Source organism: Protopterus annectens, chromosome 2.part2, assembly GCF_019279795.1.
Source record: "Protopterus annectens isolate FY-2018-M chromosome 2.part2, PAN1.0, whole genome shotgun sequence".
Lineage (NCBI taxonomy): Eukaryota > Metazoa > Chordata > Ceratodontiformes > Protopteridae > Protopterus > Protopterus annectens.
Genome location: NC_056730.1, coordinates 174699998 through 174722642, shown reverse-complemented (window position 1 = coordinate 174722642; position 22645 = coordinate 174699998). Strand labels below are relative to the sequence as shown.

At 40.6% G+C, this 22645-nt stretch overlaps 1 protein-coding gene across 1 annotated transcript in view; it reads left to right on the top strand.

Moving 5' to 3' along the window:
* The first annotated feature begins 2479 nt into the window (after positions 1-2479).
* LOC122795928 overlaps positions 2480-22645 on the top strand; it is a 557622-nt gene continuing 537456 nt past the window's right edge. Inside the window, exons 1-2 of the mRNA XM_044064409.1 lie at positions 2480-2562; positions 3323-3614. Of these exons, the coding sequence (XP_043920344.1) occupies positions 2480-2562; positions 3323-3614 (375 nt within the window). The remainder of the gene's footprint in view (positions 2563-3322; positions 3615-22645) is intronic.

Sequence of the window (22645 nt, the reverse complement as noted above, 5' to 3'; positions counted from 1 at the left end):
CAAAGCATTTATCTCACTTTCATAACCCTGGTCTGATGGATTCAACCTTGATGCCCTCATAAACTGGCCTTTCATGACGTTATTAAAGACAAACTGTGGGTGCATACTATTCCTATGAAGTAATGTATTCCTATAGCATGATTTCCTATGGACAGAAGTGTTAAGTAGTCCATTGCTAAGCCTGAAGACATTGACATCTAAATAGCCATCCTTCTGTATGAAAATCTCATCTCCAAAGACAAAGATATTTGTAACCAAAATGGTTTCCAGGAAAAGTGTAATCAAATCCACTTTCTCAGCCGAGAAATCAGAATGGTCTCGTAAATAACCATGAACAAAATTAATCCCCACATCATTAGGAATAACAGTAAATAGGCTAACAACATCTAATGTAACCAACAAGGATGGCGTAGCTATGGGCACGTCATGTGCCAATAGCTATGCCAACCTCGTAATGGCAGCTTGGGAGGACAAATTTTTATTCAAATTGGATCTCTTCAAACAGTTTGTTGGTATGTATCGAAGATTTGTGGATGACCTCTTCCTTGTTTGGTTAGGAGACACAGATACACTCTTAAAATTTGTTGAATGTTTAGATAAATCTACTGATTTTTTGAAATTTACCTTAAAATATTCAGAGCATGAGATTTCCTATTTAGATGTCAACGTCTTCAGGCTTAGCAATGGACTACTTAACACTTCTGTCCATAGGAAATCATGCTATAGGAATACATTACTTCATAGGAATAGTATGCACCCACAGTTTGTCTTTAATAACGTAGAGAAGGTTGACCAAATCAGTATTGAGGTTGATGGATTGAGAGCCACTAGAGCGAGACCTTATTTTTCTGGGAATACTAGTTTTGCTGATGATAGAATTTCATCAACTATAGTGAATGTAAAAGTTCCTATGTTTTTCACACAAGAAGCTGTTGACATAAAACACCTGATGGAGAGACACTGGGATATTTTATTATCAGATGATGAGATTAGTAAAATTGTGGGCCCTAAACCAAGTATGGTGTTTAAGAACAAACCCAACCTGAGGAGGTTGTTATGTAGACCCAGGAATACCCATCTTAGAAGAAGGATGAATTTGACAGATAATAACACTACACCATGTGGTAAATGCACTCAGTGTATGTATATTAATGAGGACACAATGTTTGTGCATCCGACTACCAAGCGTACATTTCATTTTAATACATCCACCAACTGCTGTAGTAAAAATGTTGTCTATTTAGCGAGATGCGTAACATGCCCCGTATTTTACGTTGGGAAGACCAACCGGACCCTCAAAGAACGAATAAGGGAACACATTTACCATATTAGGATAGGCTCAGATTTTAATGCTCTGGCTAAACACCATAAAGAATCAGGTCCTGATCATACCTTTAAGTTTAGCATTGTACAAAAGTTGGAAAGTGATCTTAGGGGTGGTGACCTAATTAATCGGACCCTGGAATGTGAAGCAAGATGGATTATCAGATGGAGGGCTGATGTACCACCAGGGCTAAATGACAAGGTACACATTAAACCATTTTTGAGAAGTAGGAGACCCTTTAGACCCAAACAACAATAATATATATTTTTATAATATATATTATTTGAATGGACCCTTACCATAAGAATTAGTTGTTTTTTATATGTTATACAGCTTCAACATTTATTTCATATAGGCACTTTTCAGCACTGTCTGGCCATTTGTGACAATAATAAAGTATCTAGTAAGGTTTTTAAAGAGTTTTTTATATAACAGTTTTTTATAACACTTTTATGTATTCATATACATATTCTTATGTATTGTTTTTGATTATAGTAAGATTTCTTGATGTTTTTTATTTTTTATTTGTCATAGTGCTTTAAGAATACACACCCGGACAATTAGTTTTTTAACCAATGATGTTACATGGAGGGATATTTAAGTCATAAGGAAATTTCTGTACTTTGTAAAAGTCTGATGAAGCCTTCGGGTGAAAGCGCTTACTTGTGTTGATCAATTAAAGCTTTTTATACCAAGTTGGATTCGATTTGGATTACTTGAAGAATTTTACTGTTTCATTTACTACTGAGGACTTATTGTGGAACTGGTGCCATTAGGGGTCAGCGTTCTGTGCATGGTGACTTATGTTATGAATATGTCAGTATGCAATGTAACAGCTATGTGCTACAAAAGTAGCATTTTCAGAGGTTTCATTTCATAGTAGTAAAACGGGAGAGGTAGGTCAATGTATGATCTGCATATGCAGAAACTAGGCTTTTGGTTGAGTTATGTGTGTCATTAAACTAATTCCTAACAGGCATCCTGCCGTAAGCTCTATGCAATATATCAGATGGCATATGTGAGTGCAGATATGCATGCATAAGATGTATGTTAACTGAAAGTTCTTAAGGCAGAGTATGGAATGTTGGGGGTGATTATTTTGACTCACAAATAACAGTCAAGTGGTGAACAGATGGCATGTAATCATAGATAAAAATGAATTGTAATGAGTTGTCTGCATATCTCACAGAGTCACAGAGGACTGACAGCAGAGACACCAGCAATGGTGTGGCGAGTGTGTAGGTGTACATCCACATTTTCAGTGTCACTGCACCTGTGACAGCTGAGTGTTTGAACTGGAAAGAACTGCATTACATTAACTTACTGCTGTTGCTTGTCAGTGTTATGCAGAGTAATATCCCGGAAACACAAAATATAAACCAGTGGCACATTGTTTATTATAAGAGATGCACAATCATGAACAGTTGCTGATGTGATTCTGACATCTGATGCTTTTATAATTTAACAATTGTTACTGCTCACAAATCAGTGCATTGTTTTGACAGTTTCTTGTGTGAAGGCACAGCTTTGTAAGTGGACAAAACAAACTACAGATGAGTTTTCCATACAGAGAACTATTCAAATCAGAATAACACATTACTGTTTAACTAACTAACTAACTAACTAACTAACTAACTAACTAACTAACTAACTAACTAACTAAATATGGTAAATGCAGTTATGCTGTCTTTTTCTATTGCATTCAACTTGTGTGTGGTTTGGTCTTTTGTAGCTGAGAAATTCATTAACATTTACAAATGTGACTGTTGGTGAATAAGGCAACTTAAATTAATGTTTTACGATAACTTACAGAATGCTCACAAAAAGTTAACATTCTGCAGCAAGGAGTATGAAATATGATTTTAGCAGGCATTTCCAGTTGCCTTTAATAGCTCAAAGCAATATAAGCAAGAGACTGCATTACAGTTAATGTATATGCATAATTAGTCTTAGAAATTAGCAGAATTATTTTAAGAAAATAAACTTTCTTTTTTTCAGATTTGAATTTAGATTTTACCAGTGGTTAATAGCTATCATTTTTGCAATTGAAGAGATCAACCAAAACCCCATCTTGCTACAAAATAAAACTCTTGGCTACATGATATATGATTCGTGTTCTGCAGAGGCTGGGGCATTACAAGGCTTGATGTGGCAAGTCTCAGGAAAGAATAACCCTGTCCCAAATTATTACTGCAGGATGCATTCACCCATTTTGGCTATTGTTGGAGATGCTCTATCTGCGACATCAATTCCCATGGCTAGAATTCTTGGGCTCTACAGGTTTCCACAGGTAATATAGAAACATTTTGAAATATTATTTTATAATGCATGTTACATTTTGTAGATAATTTCATAAGCTGTACACAGATACATGGCATACTCTTGATTCTCGAGTCTGAGATACAATGAATGAGAGAGAGAAGAAGGGTGAGATATAAAGAGAAAGTGAGACCTGGGGGGGAGAACATATTGCACTTTTCCACTTAAGCTGTGACACCCTTCATCCTATTTCATATATATATGACTTTAAAGCCATTGAAGCCCCAAGATTGCTTTACTTTTATGATTCTTTGAAATATGACTGAATGTTTGGTTGCCATCACCTCTCTTCAGAGGCACATACACATACAAACACACAGGTCACAGAGGCACACACAGGCAGACACACATACACACATACATGCACACTTCTAGGAGGAAGTTCTGTAACTTTGTAAAATGAACTTTTTAAAGTTGGGAAGATGTTCTGTAAGTTTTGCTGTTGTTTAGCATTTTATACTACTCTGTGACAAAACCCTACAAATTATTCATACAGTATAACATCTTTTCCTAGGGTCATAGGCAGCTACTAAGATCATTTTAAGCCCACTTGTTTTCTTTTTTGGTGCTTGAATTAACCTATTCCAATCAGTGTTGGACTGGCCTTTCCCACCCCATGGTCAATAATTATATATTACCCTTAATGAAAATAACTAGAATGATACCAGAGATAGTTTGAGGGGGACCCATGCATGGGCTAAACCATTTGGGAGCTGCCTCTGTTTACTAGTAGTACAGGGGCAGTTTTGGAATAAATTTTCTATTACCCATCCATAGATCCAAATTATACTTGAATATGGACAGGGATAATCTCTGTTTCATGTCGATGTAGAGTCTGTTCCAGAGTAGTACCACCTTCTGCAAGATGTATCTGCCCCCTCCAAACCATTCTGTTGATATTGAGGAAGAGGTTTGGATCCCGGGACCTTGTATTTCTGATACCATTTGACTTGCTGATGTACAGTAGCTCCATCAGTATTGGTTCAGAAAAGGTCTTGTATGCCAGACACAGGTCACCTCTTTGCAGTCTGTAGCACAGTGAATATAGTGCCAGGGCTTTGATGTGGTTCATGTTGGACATTTGTTTAGGCTGTGTATCTGTTTAGTAAGGCATGTCTGTGAACATTTTAGTTGTTGCATGTGTCTGGACAAAAAATCTGGACAAAGCCTGACATAATAGGGAGACAAAGACCCAAAAATAGAAACACATTTTAAATATTGCTCTTATAAACTTACAAAATTGCTAGAATAAAAGGGTTTAAATATTGCTCTTATAAACTTACAAAATTGCTAGAATAAAAGGGTTTATGTTAGTATGCATTTTTCTGAAGGATATGAAGTTTGAAACTCAAATGCCTGTCATTATTTACTGACTTTACTCCCTATAGCACTCCAGTGATTTGTTAAAAAAACAAAATTTTTATGAGAAACAGACCAAAAATATGAGACAAAAATCCAGACATTCTGCAAAAATCTGTACAGTTCAGAGGTCTAGTCCCAAATCCTGAACAACTTAGTCAACTCTTAGGGGAGTATTGTCAGTATGGCCGTTCCTTGGGGTAGATGACTTCCCAATGGACACAATAATGCATTTTTTTTTTTTGCATTTAGTTACAGTCCATAATTCTGACACCCATTATTTGTTTGAGGCAAACTTTCCTGCAGGATGGCTGAGTAATTTGATGATTAAATAACTGCTCCTAGCTTTCAGTCATCTTCAGACTTAGTCTGCCAAAGCCAGTGCACAGAACAATGGGGATTCTAGTCTGCCAGAGTGAGTGCATGGAACAATGGGGGCACCACTGGTGATTGGAGTCTTTGTGGAGTTAAATTTCCCCTATATTTATCTTTTGAATCTTATCTGTGAGCCAGTTAGCAATCCAGTGAGTGATGTGTGGGCGTATTCACAATTTATTTAGCTTTTCTACTATGCCTGTGTGGAGGGTTGTGTTAAAAGCTTTGGCCAGGTTGAGATATGTGGTGTCTACTTTTTTTACCTTCATCCATTGATATGTTGACCTTTTCAAAAAAGTCAACTAGGTTGAGTAAGCGTGACACACCTTAACAAATCCAAACTGAGATGGGTCCACTGTTTGAAGGTTCCCTAGGTCTTCACTGATTAGTTCTATGATATGTTTCCCATGGTTTTGCATATTAGGCCTGTCAGACTTATGGGTCTGTAATTGTTAGGGTCAGTGGAAAGTCTTCTTTTATGCAGGGGAATGTCTATAGTTATTCTGCATTCACTTGGGACAAAATCTGTATGGAAGCTGAGGTTGGAAAGTGTTGTGAAGGGGGTGGTTAAATTGTGCTTCATGTGATTCAAGATATATCAATGGATGTTGTCAGGACCCATCAATGCAGTAAGTTTAGCTTTTGGTAGCACTTTTAGGACTTGGTCTTACATGATAGTTGGAGGCAAATCAGTTTCAAGTGTATCTTATGGCATAGGTGCAAGGGGGAGAGAGGTAATGTTTCAGCTGAATATATTGGCCAGTAGATTCACTATGTCTTCAGCTTCAGTGCAGGTAACATCATTCACAATCACTATATCTTCAGCTTCAGTGTAGGTAACATCATTCACAATCAGCTCAACACATTGCTGTTTTGTGGTTCTGAGGTACAAATATAACTTAAAAAGTCCTTGTGATTTTCTTTAACTTGGGTGGCTATTTTAACCTCAAACTTGACTTTGATGAATTTTACAAAGCTCCTGAGTTGTTTGTTTATGTCAGTGACAAGGGCACTGTTATTCTGGGAATTTCTCTTTTTTACTTTTGGTCAAGATTCTCTACCTTTTATTATAAAGGTTGGTGATATGGTGGTTTCACCATGGGGGTTTGCCTAGCGCTTGTTCCTACGGGGCACAGCTGCAGCTAGGCATCCGTTTACATGCTTTTGTAGTGTGGTGTTACATATTTCTACATATTTAGAGGAGTTAAGTGGGTGTGGTGGGGATTTGAAACTTGTCAATGTATCACTCAGGAGTAGGTAGTTTGTCAGAGAAATTTCTAAAGTTACCTTGGATGGAAGGGAGCCTCTATTTTCAATTTTATTTCACAGGAGACAGCCTTATGGTCAGACCTAACAAGCAATGAAGATCCACAAGGGATGGTGCAAGGTTGCCCTCATATTAATAAGTGAAAGATACAAGAATTTGTTCTCCCTAGAATGTACTCTGATTAATTGTTCCAGGGCATTTGCATAGACAAAGTCCAAGAATCTCTGCGCATGTGTATTAGTGTTGGTGTAGGTTCCCCACCTGTAGTTGGATAGATTAGATCACCTAATAAAATGGTATTGGGTTTAATACTGAGTGATTCCAATTCCTGTAGACAAGCATTGTGGTTTTCTTGGGGTCATAGCAGGTGTTCTGTAGTTCTCTAATATATGATACGGGACCTTTCTGATGGTTATTTGGACATGAGGAAACTGTAGTGCATCATGCTGCTTTTCTAGCCATAATGTGAGTTTCATCTGGATGAAGACTTAGACACCCCTGCCTTTTTACCCATTCTGTGCAGTAGCTGATCTAAATTTCTGGAGGCTGTTATAGCCCTGGCAGAACCAGAGCACTCTCCACCATTTTCAATAATGTCTCAGTCATTACACCAATGTCTATGTCATTCAAGGTGAGGAGGGCTTGTAGGAAGTGAAGTTTCTTGTTTAGTCTCCTAGCATTGATTGGTCACACATTCATATTTCATTTGCTTGCTTTATTAAGTTGGTAGGTTTATTAGGTTGGCATTGCCAAAAAAATGCATTATTGGGGTAGACAATGTCTTTGCCAATAAACATAACTCTGGAAGGGAAAGATGCAGGTCATCCCTGACAGATCAACATGTTCTGTTGATTACATCTTCCCAGACTGACAAATATTAGACTCCCATTTGAATGACACCAAAAACTTAGCTAATTATTGAAGTCAATTATTTTTTGTTCATGTTGTGACATCATCCTTCTTTGAGAAGGTAGAATGTTGCTCAGTCTTAGTTTGTAACCTGCCTGGGACACATAATCTAAGAGCTCCATCATGTATCTCTTCATATAGTCCAGTGAGGAAATTTCAAGTTTTTCAACATGCTGCTTTCTGTTAAAAGTATTATCCTTGCAGATTTTTTAACTTCTGTGTCCTAACAATTGCAAGCAAACTGAACGCATTGTACCAAACATGACAAAATATTAATGCAAGATCAAAAGGTTAATTTAGTCATTGCTTAATTCTGTTATTTATTCTGTTTGTTAAATGGTTGTCAGAGCCTGTCCTTTGCAGTGCTTATCATTGCATCAATGGCCAACAAATACAGGAATTATGTAAAAACATTTGTAATGGGATATATTTAGAGGTGAATAAAACAGACTAGTAATATAAAAGTACAGACTTCAAATGGAACAGAGCAGTTCGTACATTTAGCAGTAATACATAGGCATTCAGTAACTACTACCTTGTATTTCTGAATGTGGATGTAGGATGCTGATGGCAAAAATATAGTTATACAATGCAAAATCATAAAATCATTCACAAAGAACACACCTAATTATTATAGGATCATAGGAGGTTACTAGGCTATCAACCCAGAGGTTATTTTAAGCCTATCCATTTCATCCTAATGTAATACCATAGATACTCTAGTCAATACCCAGGATTGCATCTAGTAATGACTGCCAATGTCCAGGAGGGTTGTGGGTGCTATCCCCAGTAAGAATTTATGGTGCCCCATCCACTTGTCCAAGTTCCTTTTGAACAGTGTCACAGAGGTGCTGTGCTTCACATGAATTGGCAGCCTATTCCAAAGATGTGGCAGTAGCTGGGAGACAAATCTGTCCCTCATGAGTATAAAATGTATATATATATATATATATATATATATATATATATATATATATATATTTGTGTGTGTGTGTAATGGTGGTAGAAATGTTTAATGAGTGACACACAAACATCAGGCAAAACACATTGGCCATTTCATTACAGCAACAGCACAACACACTGATGCACAGCGCATTCAGAAATGAAATAAATATTCTTTTCTGATGTACTACCCATAACCCTAGCACACATTTAGCTCAAATTTGTTTGAATACTGACAGTGTTATGGAATCTTTTTTAAGGTAAGTTACATGTTATGGTTAGGGGCAGCGGAAAAGTTATTGTTAGGTTTAGGATGCATTGCTAACATGAGGCAGAGGAGCAAAGCCCTTCACTCCACCTTAGTAATACATCCTAACCCTAACTTTGCCACTGCCTCTATCCCTAGCATGCAGCTTAGCTTAAAAAAGCCCTTTCCACTACACAAGACAGCTTGGACTCTCACCCCCCCCACACACACACACGCAGACATATACACACACACATAAACACACATCTAACATCTAGCACTCACTCTCGCACACATTCTAAATCTATCCACTTACCTTAACTTTAACCTTAACCATAAAACCCTCACACACACTAAATCTATCCCATTATTTAACCCTAAATCTAATCCTAAAACAAGCAAATTCACACACAAACTGACTGCCCCATCACTTACCTTTATTAACCAACCAGAACTCACCCAAGTTATCATTTTCACAAACAGACTTTCACTCATATTTTACAGCAGATCACATGCGTTATACAAATGTGCATCAACCAAATTAGCTGTAAACATACATACATACAAATGGGTTCAAATTGTTTAGTCGATGATGACATTTGCTGACAGGCAGATGTACATTGCTTTTCATTTGAACACCTGGTTTATGGAATAGACTTTTTTGGCCATGTGTTTTGTTGAAACAGGTAAGGGGTATGTGTAGTAGGAGTGTATATTTGTGTTTGAGATTGTGTGTCGGTTATGGTTAGAGTAAGAGTTATGTAAGGGGATAGATTAACCCCCAGATTCAGCAAGCTCTGCATGGAGTACAGGAATAGTGCAAGAGCTGCTGCACACAATATGGCCGATGAGCAATCCAGGAACGAGCTCCCGGGACATGCACGAGCACTCCTACACTATTCCTGCATCACACCACTGCTACATGCTAATTACCCCATTTGCTGATGAAAGCCATGCAAATGAGGTGAGTTAGCGATCCAGGAAGCAGGCAGGCATCTGTGCAGGAATAGTGTAACCTGAAGAAATGTCTTCGGTTACTAACCAATACATTTATGCAAATTACAAAATGGAGACATAACAGCTCCAAAGAAATTTATTTAATGTAGTAGGCATGCCAGTGGCCAAATATATGGCCATTGGCATGAGAAGTAGTTACAAAATTATAAAAAAATTGCTTTTATTTTTTGGCCGATTTCGGCTGTTTAAGCGTAGGGCAGCAAACTGGATTGGCCCAAAAAAAAAAAAAAAAAAAAGGTTGGAAATAAGCTTTTAAACCCAAATCAGCATTTTGCCATAATAGTCAATGGCATGCATAAGACAACAATACCAGGGAACAGTGGTTGCTAAGAGGGAAGGCTCAGTGTGAGTGTGGTAACTATGAATTAGCATTCTGGTTTATGCAAATGAGGGGATTGATACTGAATCTGATTTCCTCTCACTGTTAGCTTGCACCCAACCAGTAGGTGCAGCAACACCATTGTATAAGTATAAGAGGTAGCTGACTTCATAAGGGTGTGTGTTATGCATGCTGTAAGCTTATTGGAGCTCTGTGGCCTGTGTTTGCCCTTAGCTAAGCACAGCTAAGGAAGGGAGTGTGTCTGAGGCTGCCTAGCAGTATTTACATTGCCTAAACAGGTGTGCGTGCTGCGTACTGGGTTTAAAAAAAAAAAAAAAACAGGAAATAGTAGCTCTAGTAAAAGTAAACACTTGAAACTGCTAAAGGCAACCAAATGGAAAAAATGTAAAAAACAAGTGAAATCCTGGGTTACCACCATGATCTAGTAATAGAACTTCTAAAACAACCTTTAATAAAGATAAGTAAAACAATTTCTTGATATATTCATAAAAAGTAGTAGAGAGCTGTATAAACGGTCCCAATAAGCACTTTCAGCTAAAAATGCCTTCTTCAGATCGTAAAATTCCTTCCGCTATTCATCTCAGCAAGGAGGATTAATTACTATACACGTGTTTAGATAAAATGAAAGTGGGGACTGAATCAGAATCGGAAAATCAAGTGCCCAAACCGCTATATACAGGGATGTGGTCAAAAGGCCAGTATACTGAGTTTGCGGATGGAACAGCAACTGTCGAAAACTATTAGTGACATAATATGGATTTTTAAATCTATTTTGAATGGAAGATGGCACTCTATTCATGTCAGCAAGAAGAATTAATCACTGTAAAACAAGTGTTTAGATAAAATGAAAATGGGGATCGAATTAGAACTGGTAAATCAAGTGCCCAAACTGCTAAATGCAGGGATGTGATTAAGAGGCCAGTATACTAAGTTAGCAGATGGAACAGTCACTGTTAAAAACATTTGATAACATAATATGTTTTTTAGATGACCCTCTAAACATAGAGACTAATCAGGGAATCAATAGTATTTGACCCAATGAAGTGACACATTAGTGTTTCACTAACTGACTATAAGACTGATTTGAAAGGCCACAGAAATACCTCTCCAAGGCCGCAGAAATACCTCACTAAAAGAATCACAGGCCTAAAGCAGATGCCCTACACTGACCGCCTTAAAAAACTCCAGCTATACTCTGTAGCATATTGTCTACTCAGAGGCGATCTCTGCTTAACATACAAGGCAAGGCCATGTCAAACCCAGAGCTGTTGGACATGCTACACTTAAAGAAATTCCAATCCCTCAGAGCCACACGCTCCAGGGATCTAAACCTTGTCATCACAATAAGCAAAACATGCTGGAGGGATAGGTTCCTGACCCAGAGACTCCCCAGACTCTGGAATAGACTGCCCATACATGTCAAGCAGAGAGCCTCTTTGGCCCTCTTCAAAAGGAACCTTGACGATTGGATGCGAGAAAGGAAAATGAGCCGGGGATCACATCAGTCACCCTGCTAGACAGGGGTCCAGGGAAGTAAATAGTGTGGGAAGAAATATCCAAGGAATTGTTATGGCTAGGCTTGTATAGGCCCTAGGGCTGATAGCCTAGTACCAACCTATAAACCTATGAAACTATGAACCTCAGACCCTTCATCCAATATTACCAGGTCAGTTCCACTTTTTGAACAGTAAGTAACCCAAACAACTATCGGATTTAAGTCTCCTCTTAATGGAACAGGATAAACAGTGACCTTAGATGCTAACACTAACCACAGACTCTTAACTCAATGTTTTCAGCTGAGTATTAAAATTATGTCCGGACCTCTACCTCTTAAAGGTCAGCATAAAAAGTTTGGATAACAACAGGATGTAATGGTCACAGTTCTGTATGCTAACAAATATGCAAGTCTCTTCCCAGGACTTATGAAGGTAAACTAATTGTGATTGCTGACCTGATGCATATAATATAACATTGGATTGAGTAATCAAACTATGCTTCAAGTGTCATCTAGGAAGTATAACTACCCACAGGCTCTTGCACAAGCCACTGTGAAACTATGATGTTATAGCTGTAGTTCTTTCTCAAAAATGACTTAAAAATTTTTCTGCAATTATTCCTCCACTCAGGTTCAATCCTGTGTAGACATTGTTCTAGATGTAGTCTATGGTTTAGATCATGATTGTGGTTTTTGCATCAGAAACATCACTTGACTGGATAACTGGAATACGTTCCTACTATCTAACCGATGCATAATAGATAATATGGTCACAGTTTGTTCTCTTCAGTCCAAAGAGTGGGTACTAACTACCATCATCTCTGACTATTTTGTCTTGCAAGGGACTTAAAAAGACTGTGGTTGTCATCACTTCCAGGCAGAGATTAAGCTATATATCACACTATATTAGAGAAACTGGTTTTCATAATGAGGCATTGTTCGCCCTGTACTAATGATTGGTGATTCTCCCATTGGAGGGTGAGCACTGAATAGTAGCACCCTATTGGAGGGAATATGATGAAGAAATATGGTTTTAACTGGCCTACATTAAGAGGTGTTGTCCTCTTCAAACTAATGACTGGTGAATCTCCTATTGGACCATATGTGGGTGTATACTGAATAGTAGCACCCTATTGGAGGGGCAATGTTTTTTACTGATAGAGAGAGCGGAAGGAATTTTACGATCTGAAGAAGGCATTTTTAGTTGAAAGCACTTATTGGGACTGTTTATACAGCTCTCTACTACTTTTTATGAACATATCAAGAAATTGTTTTACTTATCTTTATTAAAGGTTGTTTTAGCAGTTCTACTACTAGAACATGGTGGTAACCCAGGATTTCACTCGGAAATAGCAGCTCTGTTCATATCTGAGCACTGGGTATGCGTGCTGTGACTTGGAGCTTAAACGGGAAGGCAATGGGAAGGGAAAACAGCAGTAGGAAGGCAATCAAGGAGAATTAGCATAGCTAGCAGGTGAAATGTATCAGAATCAGCCAATTACACATGGAACAGCCTAGCACACTACTATAAACTATACAAACAGATTCCAGTCTGGTATTTCCCACAAACTCTACACCACCGGTGTACACAGATGGGGAAATTTTAACTGACAAAACTAACAAAATGTTAGGGGATGCTGTTGCTCTCACACATCAATATGTGCAAGAGGCTGAGGGTGGTGAGGATGTGAATGCTGATGACCAACCCACAGTGAGGAGAAGGAGAAGAGTGTACAGACCCAGGTAACCTACCAGGGGCTACATGAGCTGGAGATAGTGGAGCGCTATAGGGTGGACATGGACATTCTACAGCAAATTGTTGAGCTGTGCCAGCCACGCCTCACACACAGAACCAACAAAGGGGAACCCATCCCAATGGATACCAAGGTATGTGTAGGCTTAAGAATACTAGCTACAAGTACCTTCCAAAGAGCAACTGGGGATATCACGAGGCTCTCACAGGCATCAGTATCCAGGGTACTCCACCAGCTCCTGGATGCCATGTCAGCACATGCTGGTAAGCACATATATTTCCTCAAAACTCGTACGGCATTGACCAGCAATATGAATCTCTTCCACCAAATAGCAGAATACCCTGAGGTAGTGGGTGCTATAGACTGCACACACATACACATCAAAGCACCACCCGGCTAGCGGGGTAAGGTCTACATAAACCGCAAGGGCTTCCCCTCCATCAACTGCCAGGTCATGTGCAATGAATGTGTGTGCTGGCAGCTCTGGAAGCTATCACGACTCCCACATCTGGCATATGACACAGCTGTACCAGTCATTTGCCAGTGGGGACATCCCATATGGCCACCTAGTGGGGGATGCTGGTTACACACTGGAGCCATGGCTAATGACACCCATCAGAAATGCATACACATCCTAAGAAGAACTCCATAATGAGGCATGTGCACAAACCAGAATCATAATAGAGCGTGTGTTTGGGATGTTCAAGTCCCAGTTCCACTGCCTGGACATATCTGGTGGAGCCTTGCAATACTCTCCAGCTACATGTGCACAAATGTTCATAGTATGTGTCATGCTACACAATAAGATCCTGTGGAAGCAGCTGCAGCAGGAACAGCATGGGGCAAGGCCACAGAGCCCCCCACCATTGCTAAGGCCATCACAGGCACAGAGGGACTTGAGGAGGAACAACCTGAGCCTGCCTATGTAGGCAGAAGGAGGCATGCCCAGTATACCCAGACTTTGGCAAAGAGGCAATGCATAGCACATACACTGACACGGTAGGGACCCAGGGAATTACACCTCTCTCTGACTTGCACATACAGTAAAAGGGATGCCAAACATGACACTACCTGTGCTTTACCATGTATAGGGAGTGTACTATGTGCATCCAACATAGTCAGCCCTCCAGCACCGTTCTAAATACTGGCACAGCCACAAGGTAAGTCACTCTTCCTATCAATTGCTGAATGGAATAGTATGTTCTGATAGTTGTATCTATGGTATGGACGTGAGCACGCAAGGGAATTGGGTGACTGAATGGGATGGCAGCAGATAGTGGACACCTATATGAGCAGCATGAAATCCCTAACAAATACTGGTGTCAACAAAGTAGGCAGTACTAGACAAGGTGACAAATCCCACTGCAGTACATGTTTTGGCCCAAATATGTGTCCATAGGACCCACACATGCATGTTAGTGAGGCACACATGCCCACCACCAGCCTCAGCCAGCAGGATAGGTGTAGATGACCATAAAGAAAGGCTGGGCTAAGGCCATCAATTGATGGCAGTGGATAACAGCCCCCCTCCAGACCTACACAGACAGACTACAAAAGGGTCTGGCAGTTGTATGCTATTTCTGAAGGGTAAGAAGTCTGAAACTGAAATGTAGGCCAATACAACCTAACATCTGTACTATACTGATATGCCTCCAGTCTGCATGATAGGTCAGAATACAAAATGAAATGGAAGCCAGCAGAGTACCTAAAATACCAGTACAGTCTTAGCAAATGTTTAAAGTTGTCAGGTGTGCCCCCCCCCCACAATCCTATGTAGAAATGCAGTAACATGTACATGTGGGTCTAATAACAGTGGAGCACAGATTACCTAAACTGGCCCAATCTACAGGATAGATTGTTGCATGTGTACAATATGTAGGGTTCCATGTGTTAGGTTGCTGTCTGTTCAATATTGTCTGGAAGTGGTCACCATGTAGGCATGGAGGGTTGTGTATCGGTGGCCTATGGCCAGTACTGTTGATGACAGGGCCATGTTCCGAAAACTGCAGTGCCAACCACAATGCTTCTCAGCAATACCCATGTCGTCCATACTCACTGTCCAGATGTCAATATCTGTCACCGTCTGAAAGATGGACATGCCATGAATGTGGGTCCAGACATACACACAGTACACAGGTGGAAGTACCCTAGACAGAGTACATAAAATGTAACTGTCAACTGCACACACCTTTGGAATTTTACATACAGGTAAGCAGCACATTAGTTGTCTGTGTAGTATGGAATACTGATGTAATCTGGCCAATCACTGGCAGACCACAAAAGGCACAGTTATGAAGTAATGAGAGACTGCCTATATCCCTGCACAAGGCAGCATAAGGGGAATGTCCCATGCATATCTGTGAGTCAGCTGCAAGAAGCTTCCATATAACACATGCACTCAGCTCACCCCACCATCAGCCGCAGGTTTATCACAGGTCATATCCTTGCTGTTGGGAATGAGTACAATATGACCCCCACTTCTGTATGGGAATACCCACAGAATGCAGCATGCTGAAGATGTGTCCCATGCAGGTGTGTCCCTAGCTGTAAGCAGCACTCTGCCAGCATCTAGACCAATGGATTAATATGGACAGGAACTATTGCCATTAACACCTTGCACACTTACCCTGTCACCCCAGGAGAATCCAGTGGGTCAGAGCCTGGAAATGTAGGAGTGACAGAATGCACTGGCCTGCTACAGATAGCCTGCATCACTACCAAATGACCTACAGTCCTCTGTCAAAGGCCTGTGCCTCACCCATAGTGCCAATATATGTTATCTCATGGGGTCCCAACTAACAACATAACACAGTCAACAGAACACAAATGCAAGACCATGTTGACAAATCCCAGTAGCATGCCCACCATGTCCTACTGCATGAACTGTGGACCAACCCCTAAATACCGCTGGGATGAAGGGACAACTATAGGGATACTTCTCAGATATTGCTCGCATAATGTTAGGAAGAGGATAGAATAACAGAGTGGGGGAGGTGTAGAAGCATGGACATCACGGACTGTGTGAAGTCTGAAACTCTGATGTGTGTCCATACTGTGCTTGCCAGAAAACCCAGTAATGGGTGGCTACAAACCTGCTCATAAACCACAATGTGAAGGGGAACTGACCAGATATATGAGCCCTGCCTCTGGGTTACCTGGGTGAATCTGTACAGCTGAAAGGTATGGCCAGAGCAGGATATGGGCATTCTGTTACGTTAATATATGTACAAGAAGGGGATCCCCAGCCACCATAGTACCAAGGTGCTGGACCATTTACACAAACTCATCAGCAAGTGACTGCAGCTACCCCTTCAGAATGGCATGAGTGTGCAAGAATATGTAGGCTGCATACCACAATACTGGACACAGCTTAATTCATCTTGTATTTCCCAGGAAATAACTGTGAGAAAATAAGTATACCTGTCAGTAGTTGATGACATAATACATCACAGTGTAAAACAGTACATATGTCTGAATATCTCTGCTAACACCAACCATGTAACACAAGCAGCACAGACAGCGACAGTTACAGTATCCCACTATATGTCGCACATTATGACTCCATATTGTCAACCTATCTACAGATATCCTGCAGAAACAGGTTGCTAGCTGTAGGTGTAGAACACCAAACCCTGGGCTGGAGTACAACTTACCTGGAATGGATTCACACACTCAATACAGAAGGTCATACTGGGCATGTCCCTACACTTATAATGAAGCCCATGTCTGACAACACAGTGGAGTATACATATCTGTCAGTCGCAGATGTCTGTGCACACACACCACATTGTACACCATTCATGTTTTGCATACACAGTGGATAGGAATATTCCCACATATCCAAGGCCAACACACTATAATATGTCAAACAAACACACACACAGATGTGGGGAAGAGAAAGACAGACAGTGACAGAGAGATTTCTATTATGAGGCCTGTTCCACCCACCACACATCCAGTTGGCCGATATCACATGATGTGCTGATGTCAATCACTGTAGACATTGCTTTTGGTAGCCCCCAGCCCTATAGTGTCTGTAGTGCTTGTAATAACTGTGTAACACGATAGTACAAATCAGTATTCATCTAGCGTTTGGATACCCAGTCCCATAAAATGTAAAGTTGTGTGTGACTGTGTGTGTGGGGGAGGGGGTTTCCAGAGGAATGGTTTATGGCCCATTCGCACACACTGCACTTTCCATTGCCCATGTTAGCACTCCTGCTGATGTCAGTCACCTTGAAATAACCCTCTTGGCAAGTCTCAGCCCTATAAGCTGCGTGGCACTTGCGATACTTGTGTAATACTGTAGTGTAGAAAACTAGCTAAGTAGGAGTTTTAATCCCAGACATATCAACTGTGAAACTGTGTGTGGAGATGAATAATTTTGACGCCATTCACAGTCACTACACCTCCCATTGCCCTACTTCAGCATGCCTGCTGATGTCAGTCACCTTGAAATAGCCCTTTGAACAACTACTACCCTCCTAAGCTTTGTGGCACTTCCGATAACTGTGTAATGCTGTACTGTAGCATATTATTTTGGTAGGAGTTCAAATCCCAGACATGGCAACTGTGAAACTGTGTGTGTTTGTGTAAGAGAATATGTGTGTCTTTGATAATACCTGGTTTTATGGACATTGACACTTACTACTCTCCCCTTACCCCTCCTTTAGCACTGCTGCTGATGTTAGTCACATTCAAAGATACCTTTGGAAAACTCTCCAACATATACGCTCCGTGGAGCTTGTGATAACTGCACAATACTATAGTGTAGTATTCTAGTTAGGTAGGAGTTCTAATCCCAGACATGACAACTGTGAAACTGTGTGTGTTTGTGTGAGAGAATGTGTGTGTCTTTGATGATACCTGGTTTTATGGACATTGACACTTACTACTCTCCCCTTACCCCTCCTTTAGCACTGCTGCTGATGTTAGTCACATTCAAATATACCTTTGGAGAGCTCTCCAACATATAAACTCCATGTGCTTCTGATAACTGTGTAATACTAAAGTGTAGCATACTAGTTAGGTAGGATTTCTAATCCAAAACATGGCAACTGTGAAACTGTGTGTGGTTGTGTAAAAGAGTGTGTGTGTGTGTTTTATGATACCTGATTTTTATAGTCATTAATGCTTATACTCTCCCCTTATCCCTCCTTTAGCACTGCTACTGATGTTAGTCACCTTCAAAGATACCTTTGGAGAGCTTTCAGACATATAAGCTCTGTGGCACTTGCAATAACTGTGCAATCCTTTAGTGTAGCATACTAGTTAGGTAGTTCTAATCCCAGACATGGCAACTGTGTGTGTTTGTGTGAGAGAGAGTGTGTGTATGTGTGTGTGTGTCACTGATAATACCTAATTTTATGGACACTGACACTTACTACTCTCCCCTTATCCCTCCTTTAGCACTGCTGCTGATGTTAGTCACCTTCAACGATACATTTGGAGAACTTTCCAACATATAAGCTCCATGGTGCTTGTGATAACTTTGTAATACTATAGTGTAGCATACTAGTTAGGTATGAGTTCTAATCCCAGACATGGAAACTGTGTATGTTTGTGTGAGACAGTGTGTGTTTTAGATACCTGATTTTATGGACATTGACACTTACTACCCTCCCCTTACCCCTCCTTTAGCACTGCTTCTGTTAGTCACCTTCAAAGATACCTTGGCACCGCTCTCCAACATGTAAGCTCCATGGTGCGTGCCATAAATGTGGAACAATGTAATAGCAGTAACTACATAGGTATGGGTTTGAATCTCATCCATGGCAAGTGTTTGTGTGCATACATATGTCTGTATCTCTGAGATTTTGGCCCCATTTACACTCAGTACACATCTCAGAGCCTGACTTTAGCAGTCCTGTAGATATCATCCACCTAAGAAGTACCTGTTGCCAACCCTAAACCATGTAAGGTCAGTGGTGCATTTGGTAAATGCGTAGCATAATGGTCCGTAAAGATTGTTAGATAGAGGTTTGAACTTCACCCCTGGAAAATGTAAATGTGTTTGTAGGGTGAAATTATTTTTGGGATCTTTCACCCAATACATCACCCAATGCCAGTATTTACAAGGGCTAGTGATGTTCCTCATCCTAGAAGTACCTTGGGACAACAATAAGCTCCATGGCACATGCAATAAATGCGGTACACTATAGTAGCAATATATACTTAGGTAGGAGTTTGAATCTCAGTACTGGCATGTGTGTGCGTGTGTGTGTGTGTGTGTGTGTGTGTGTGTGTGTGTGTGTGTGTGTGTGTGTGTGTGTGTGTGTGTGTGTGTGTCTGCCTGTCTGTCATCAGTATGCTTTGTGGAGGTTGCTGTGATTGTGTAATAACAGGATCCATTGTGGGGCAGGATTTGCTAAATTATTATGTTGAGGACCTAGTATATGTCACAATGTCCACCTTACAAGGACAACAGATGTCAAATACTGGAGAGGTTGGTGTAGACAATCCATAGCCCTACATGTGACATTATGGATTGATGAACAATATAGGCAACCGTTCTATTACTCAGAGAACACTCTCCATCCACATCTCATACACAAACACACTTGGCTAGGCAACAACCACTATACTAGTAGTTCCCTGCATAGTGCCTCACAGATAGTAACCATGGTGTGATTGCAGTGGACTACATGCCTGTTGACCACAACAGTGCCACTGACATCAGAAAGTATTTTGATGTGTTACATCACCTGACTGAGTGTGTGTTATCCACCAAATAAAAGGACATGGCACCCTGTTCCATCCCCTCAGTAGGCAAATAAATGTGTACAATGGCCCTTTTGCCATGTTCTCCACTGGACACCTGCAACAACTGTAGATACTGAAAACATAACCCACAAAGGGAATACCATGGCTTATACACATACCCTGTATGGACAGACGCCACTAACTCCACTGAATACCCGTATCATGCTGTCAATGTAGGTGCAAGCACAACCTCAGTTACATAGCCAGGTCTCAAAAAATGAGGTCAGGAATGCTACATCAGAAGATAACAATCTGTCCACACAACATGCCCCAGAGACCTCAAGTACACTTCCACATGTCAAGGAACATGCATGTGGGACATGTGCACAACCCAAATACTGTCCATGTTATGGAATATAGATCACATACATGGGAAGCAGTGCACATTACTGGCCACCCACAACAGTAACCCAGATGAGTGGACGGTGAATACTATATCCACCCCTGGGGACCGCTCCAGGGACTACACCCCTGAGCCACAATGGGCACTATTGTCATGTGGCCTGATGCCAAGGTATTCCCTTGGCCTAGCCTTGTAGAGCCCTCAGGCCCATTCACCTACTACACACCTGTGAAGCAATTAACCTATGAATCTCAGTACTGGTAAGTGTGTGTGTGTGTGTGTGTGTGTGTGTGTGTGTGTGTGTGTGTGTATGTGTGTGTGGAGATGAATGATTTTGAGGCCATTTATACTCACTATACCTCCCAGTGCCTTACTTTAGCATGCCTGCTGATGTCAGTCACCTTGAAATAACCCTTTGACCATATTTCAGCCCTAATACTGTAGTGTAGCAAACTAGTTAGGAGTTTTAATCCTGATCCTGCCCACTGAGATAATGTGTGTGTTTCTGTAAGAGAGTGTTTGTGTGTGTGTAAGTGTGTGTGTGTGTGTGTGTGTGTGTGTGTGTGTGTGTGTGTGTGTGTGTCTTTGTTGACACCTGATTTTGTGGACATAAACTCTTACTACACTTGCCTTACCCCTCCTTTAGCACTGCTGCTGATGTCACTCACCTTCAAAGATACCTTTGGACAGGTCTCTAACATGTAAGCTCCATCGTGTGTGCAATAAATGCGTAACACTATAATTGTAATACATAGCCAGGTAGGAGTTTGAAACTCAGTACTGGTAAGTGTGTGTGTTATCAGTATCCTGTGTAGGTGTTGGGGTGATTGTGTAATGACGGGATCCATTGCAGTGTGGGTTTTGCTACATCATTATATTCAGGACCTATATATCCCAATGTCCACATTACAAGGTTAACAGTTTTCAAACACTGTAGAGGTTGTTGTAGTTAATCCACAGCCATAAACGTGTATTGCCATGTGCAATTACTATGTGACGGTATGGATTAGTAAACAATATAGACAACTGTTATAATACACAGATACCACTCTCCACCCATGGATCATACAAAAACATACTTGACTCTTACTCCCTTCCTTTCCTACTTTCTCTCTGTCTCTCTCTCTCCCTCTCTGGTGGATGTGGAAAAGTACATCTGTTTTGTATAGGCAGCCACTTGACTTTTGAAGCTAATGCTCATGATCAGCTGATGGTCTGTGCATGAACTGGAGTCCCCCACTTGCTAATTGCATGTGCAACAGCTGTGGTATCATTCTTATAGCCAATTGCATGGAAACACACTCCTTTAACTAAGCACTTCATGTGGGTATTGGTCCTTTTCCTTCACTGTAAGCAGGACTTCATGTGGGTGTCTGACAGCATCACAGAGGGTAGTTGGAAATACCTCTTACAACATACACTGTGGAGACAGGCCAACAAACAGGAGGGGGGGTTCCAGACATGGGGACAGAATGTAAGTATTGCTGTTCTACATTTGAAGTAATGTTGCTTTACCAGGGTTTGTGTGGATATGGCTGTTCTACATGATTTAAAGTCTGGTATGACAGTGTTATATGGCTGAGGAAACTCTCAGTTGTAGAGCTATCTGCAGACTGGCCAGAGTTTTGAGTCTTAGATGTGGTGTGCTACACTCACATTTCCTATCTTTAGAAATGCAGTAGCATACTTTGATGACTGCAGTCACTACATGGTGACATCCATGTGTGTTACTGACTTCATATCCCTCAGAAGAGATATGGCACAACAAACCCTGTTACACCAGGAAGTTTCTCAGTTTATCACAGCAATATATCAATATTGGCCATGTGTTTGTGCCTCTGTCCCCCAGGTCTGTCACCCTTTGTCCATATGTCATGCAATAAGAGGTGCATGTGTACAGTTTATCATTATTTACTGACATCATTCCTGATAACAAGCCAGTGATATATCAGACTGCTAGACATGTTATGTATAGTAGACCTTATATTTGAGGAAAAAACCTGGACATTCTGTTGTAGTCTGTACAGTAGTGAGGTCTGTGTACTCATGGTGATTGTCGACAGAGTGTCAGTATTGTGTAGCAGTGTATTGTTAATATGTTACTTGAGCTGTGTACAGACTGCGGTAGATGTCAGTGTTCTAGGTCCTGTTCTATCTGATCCTGCATACTGCTCCATTTCTGGTACCCTATC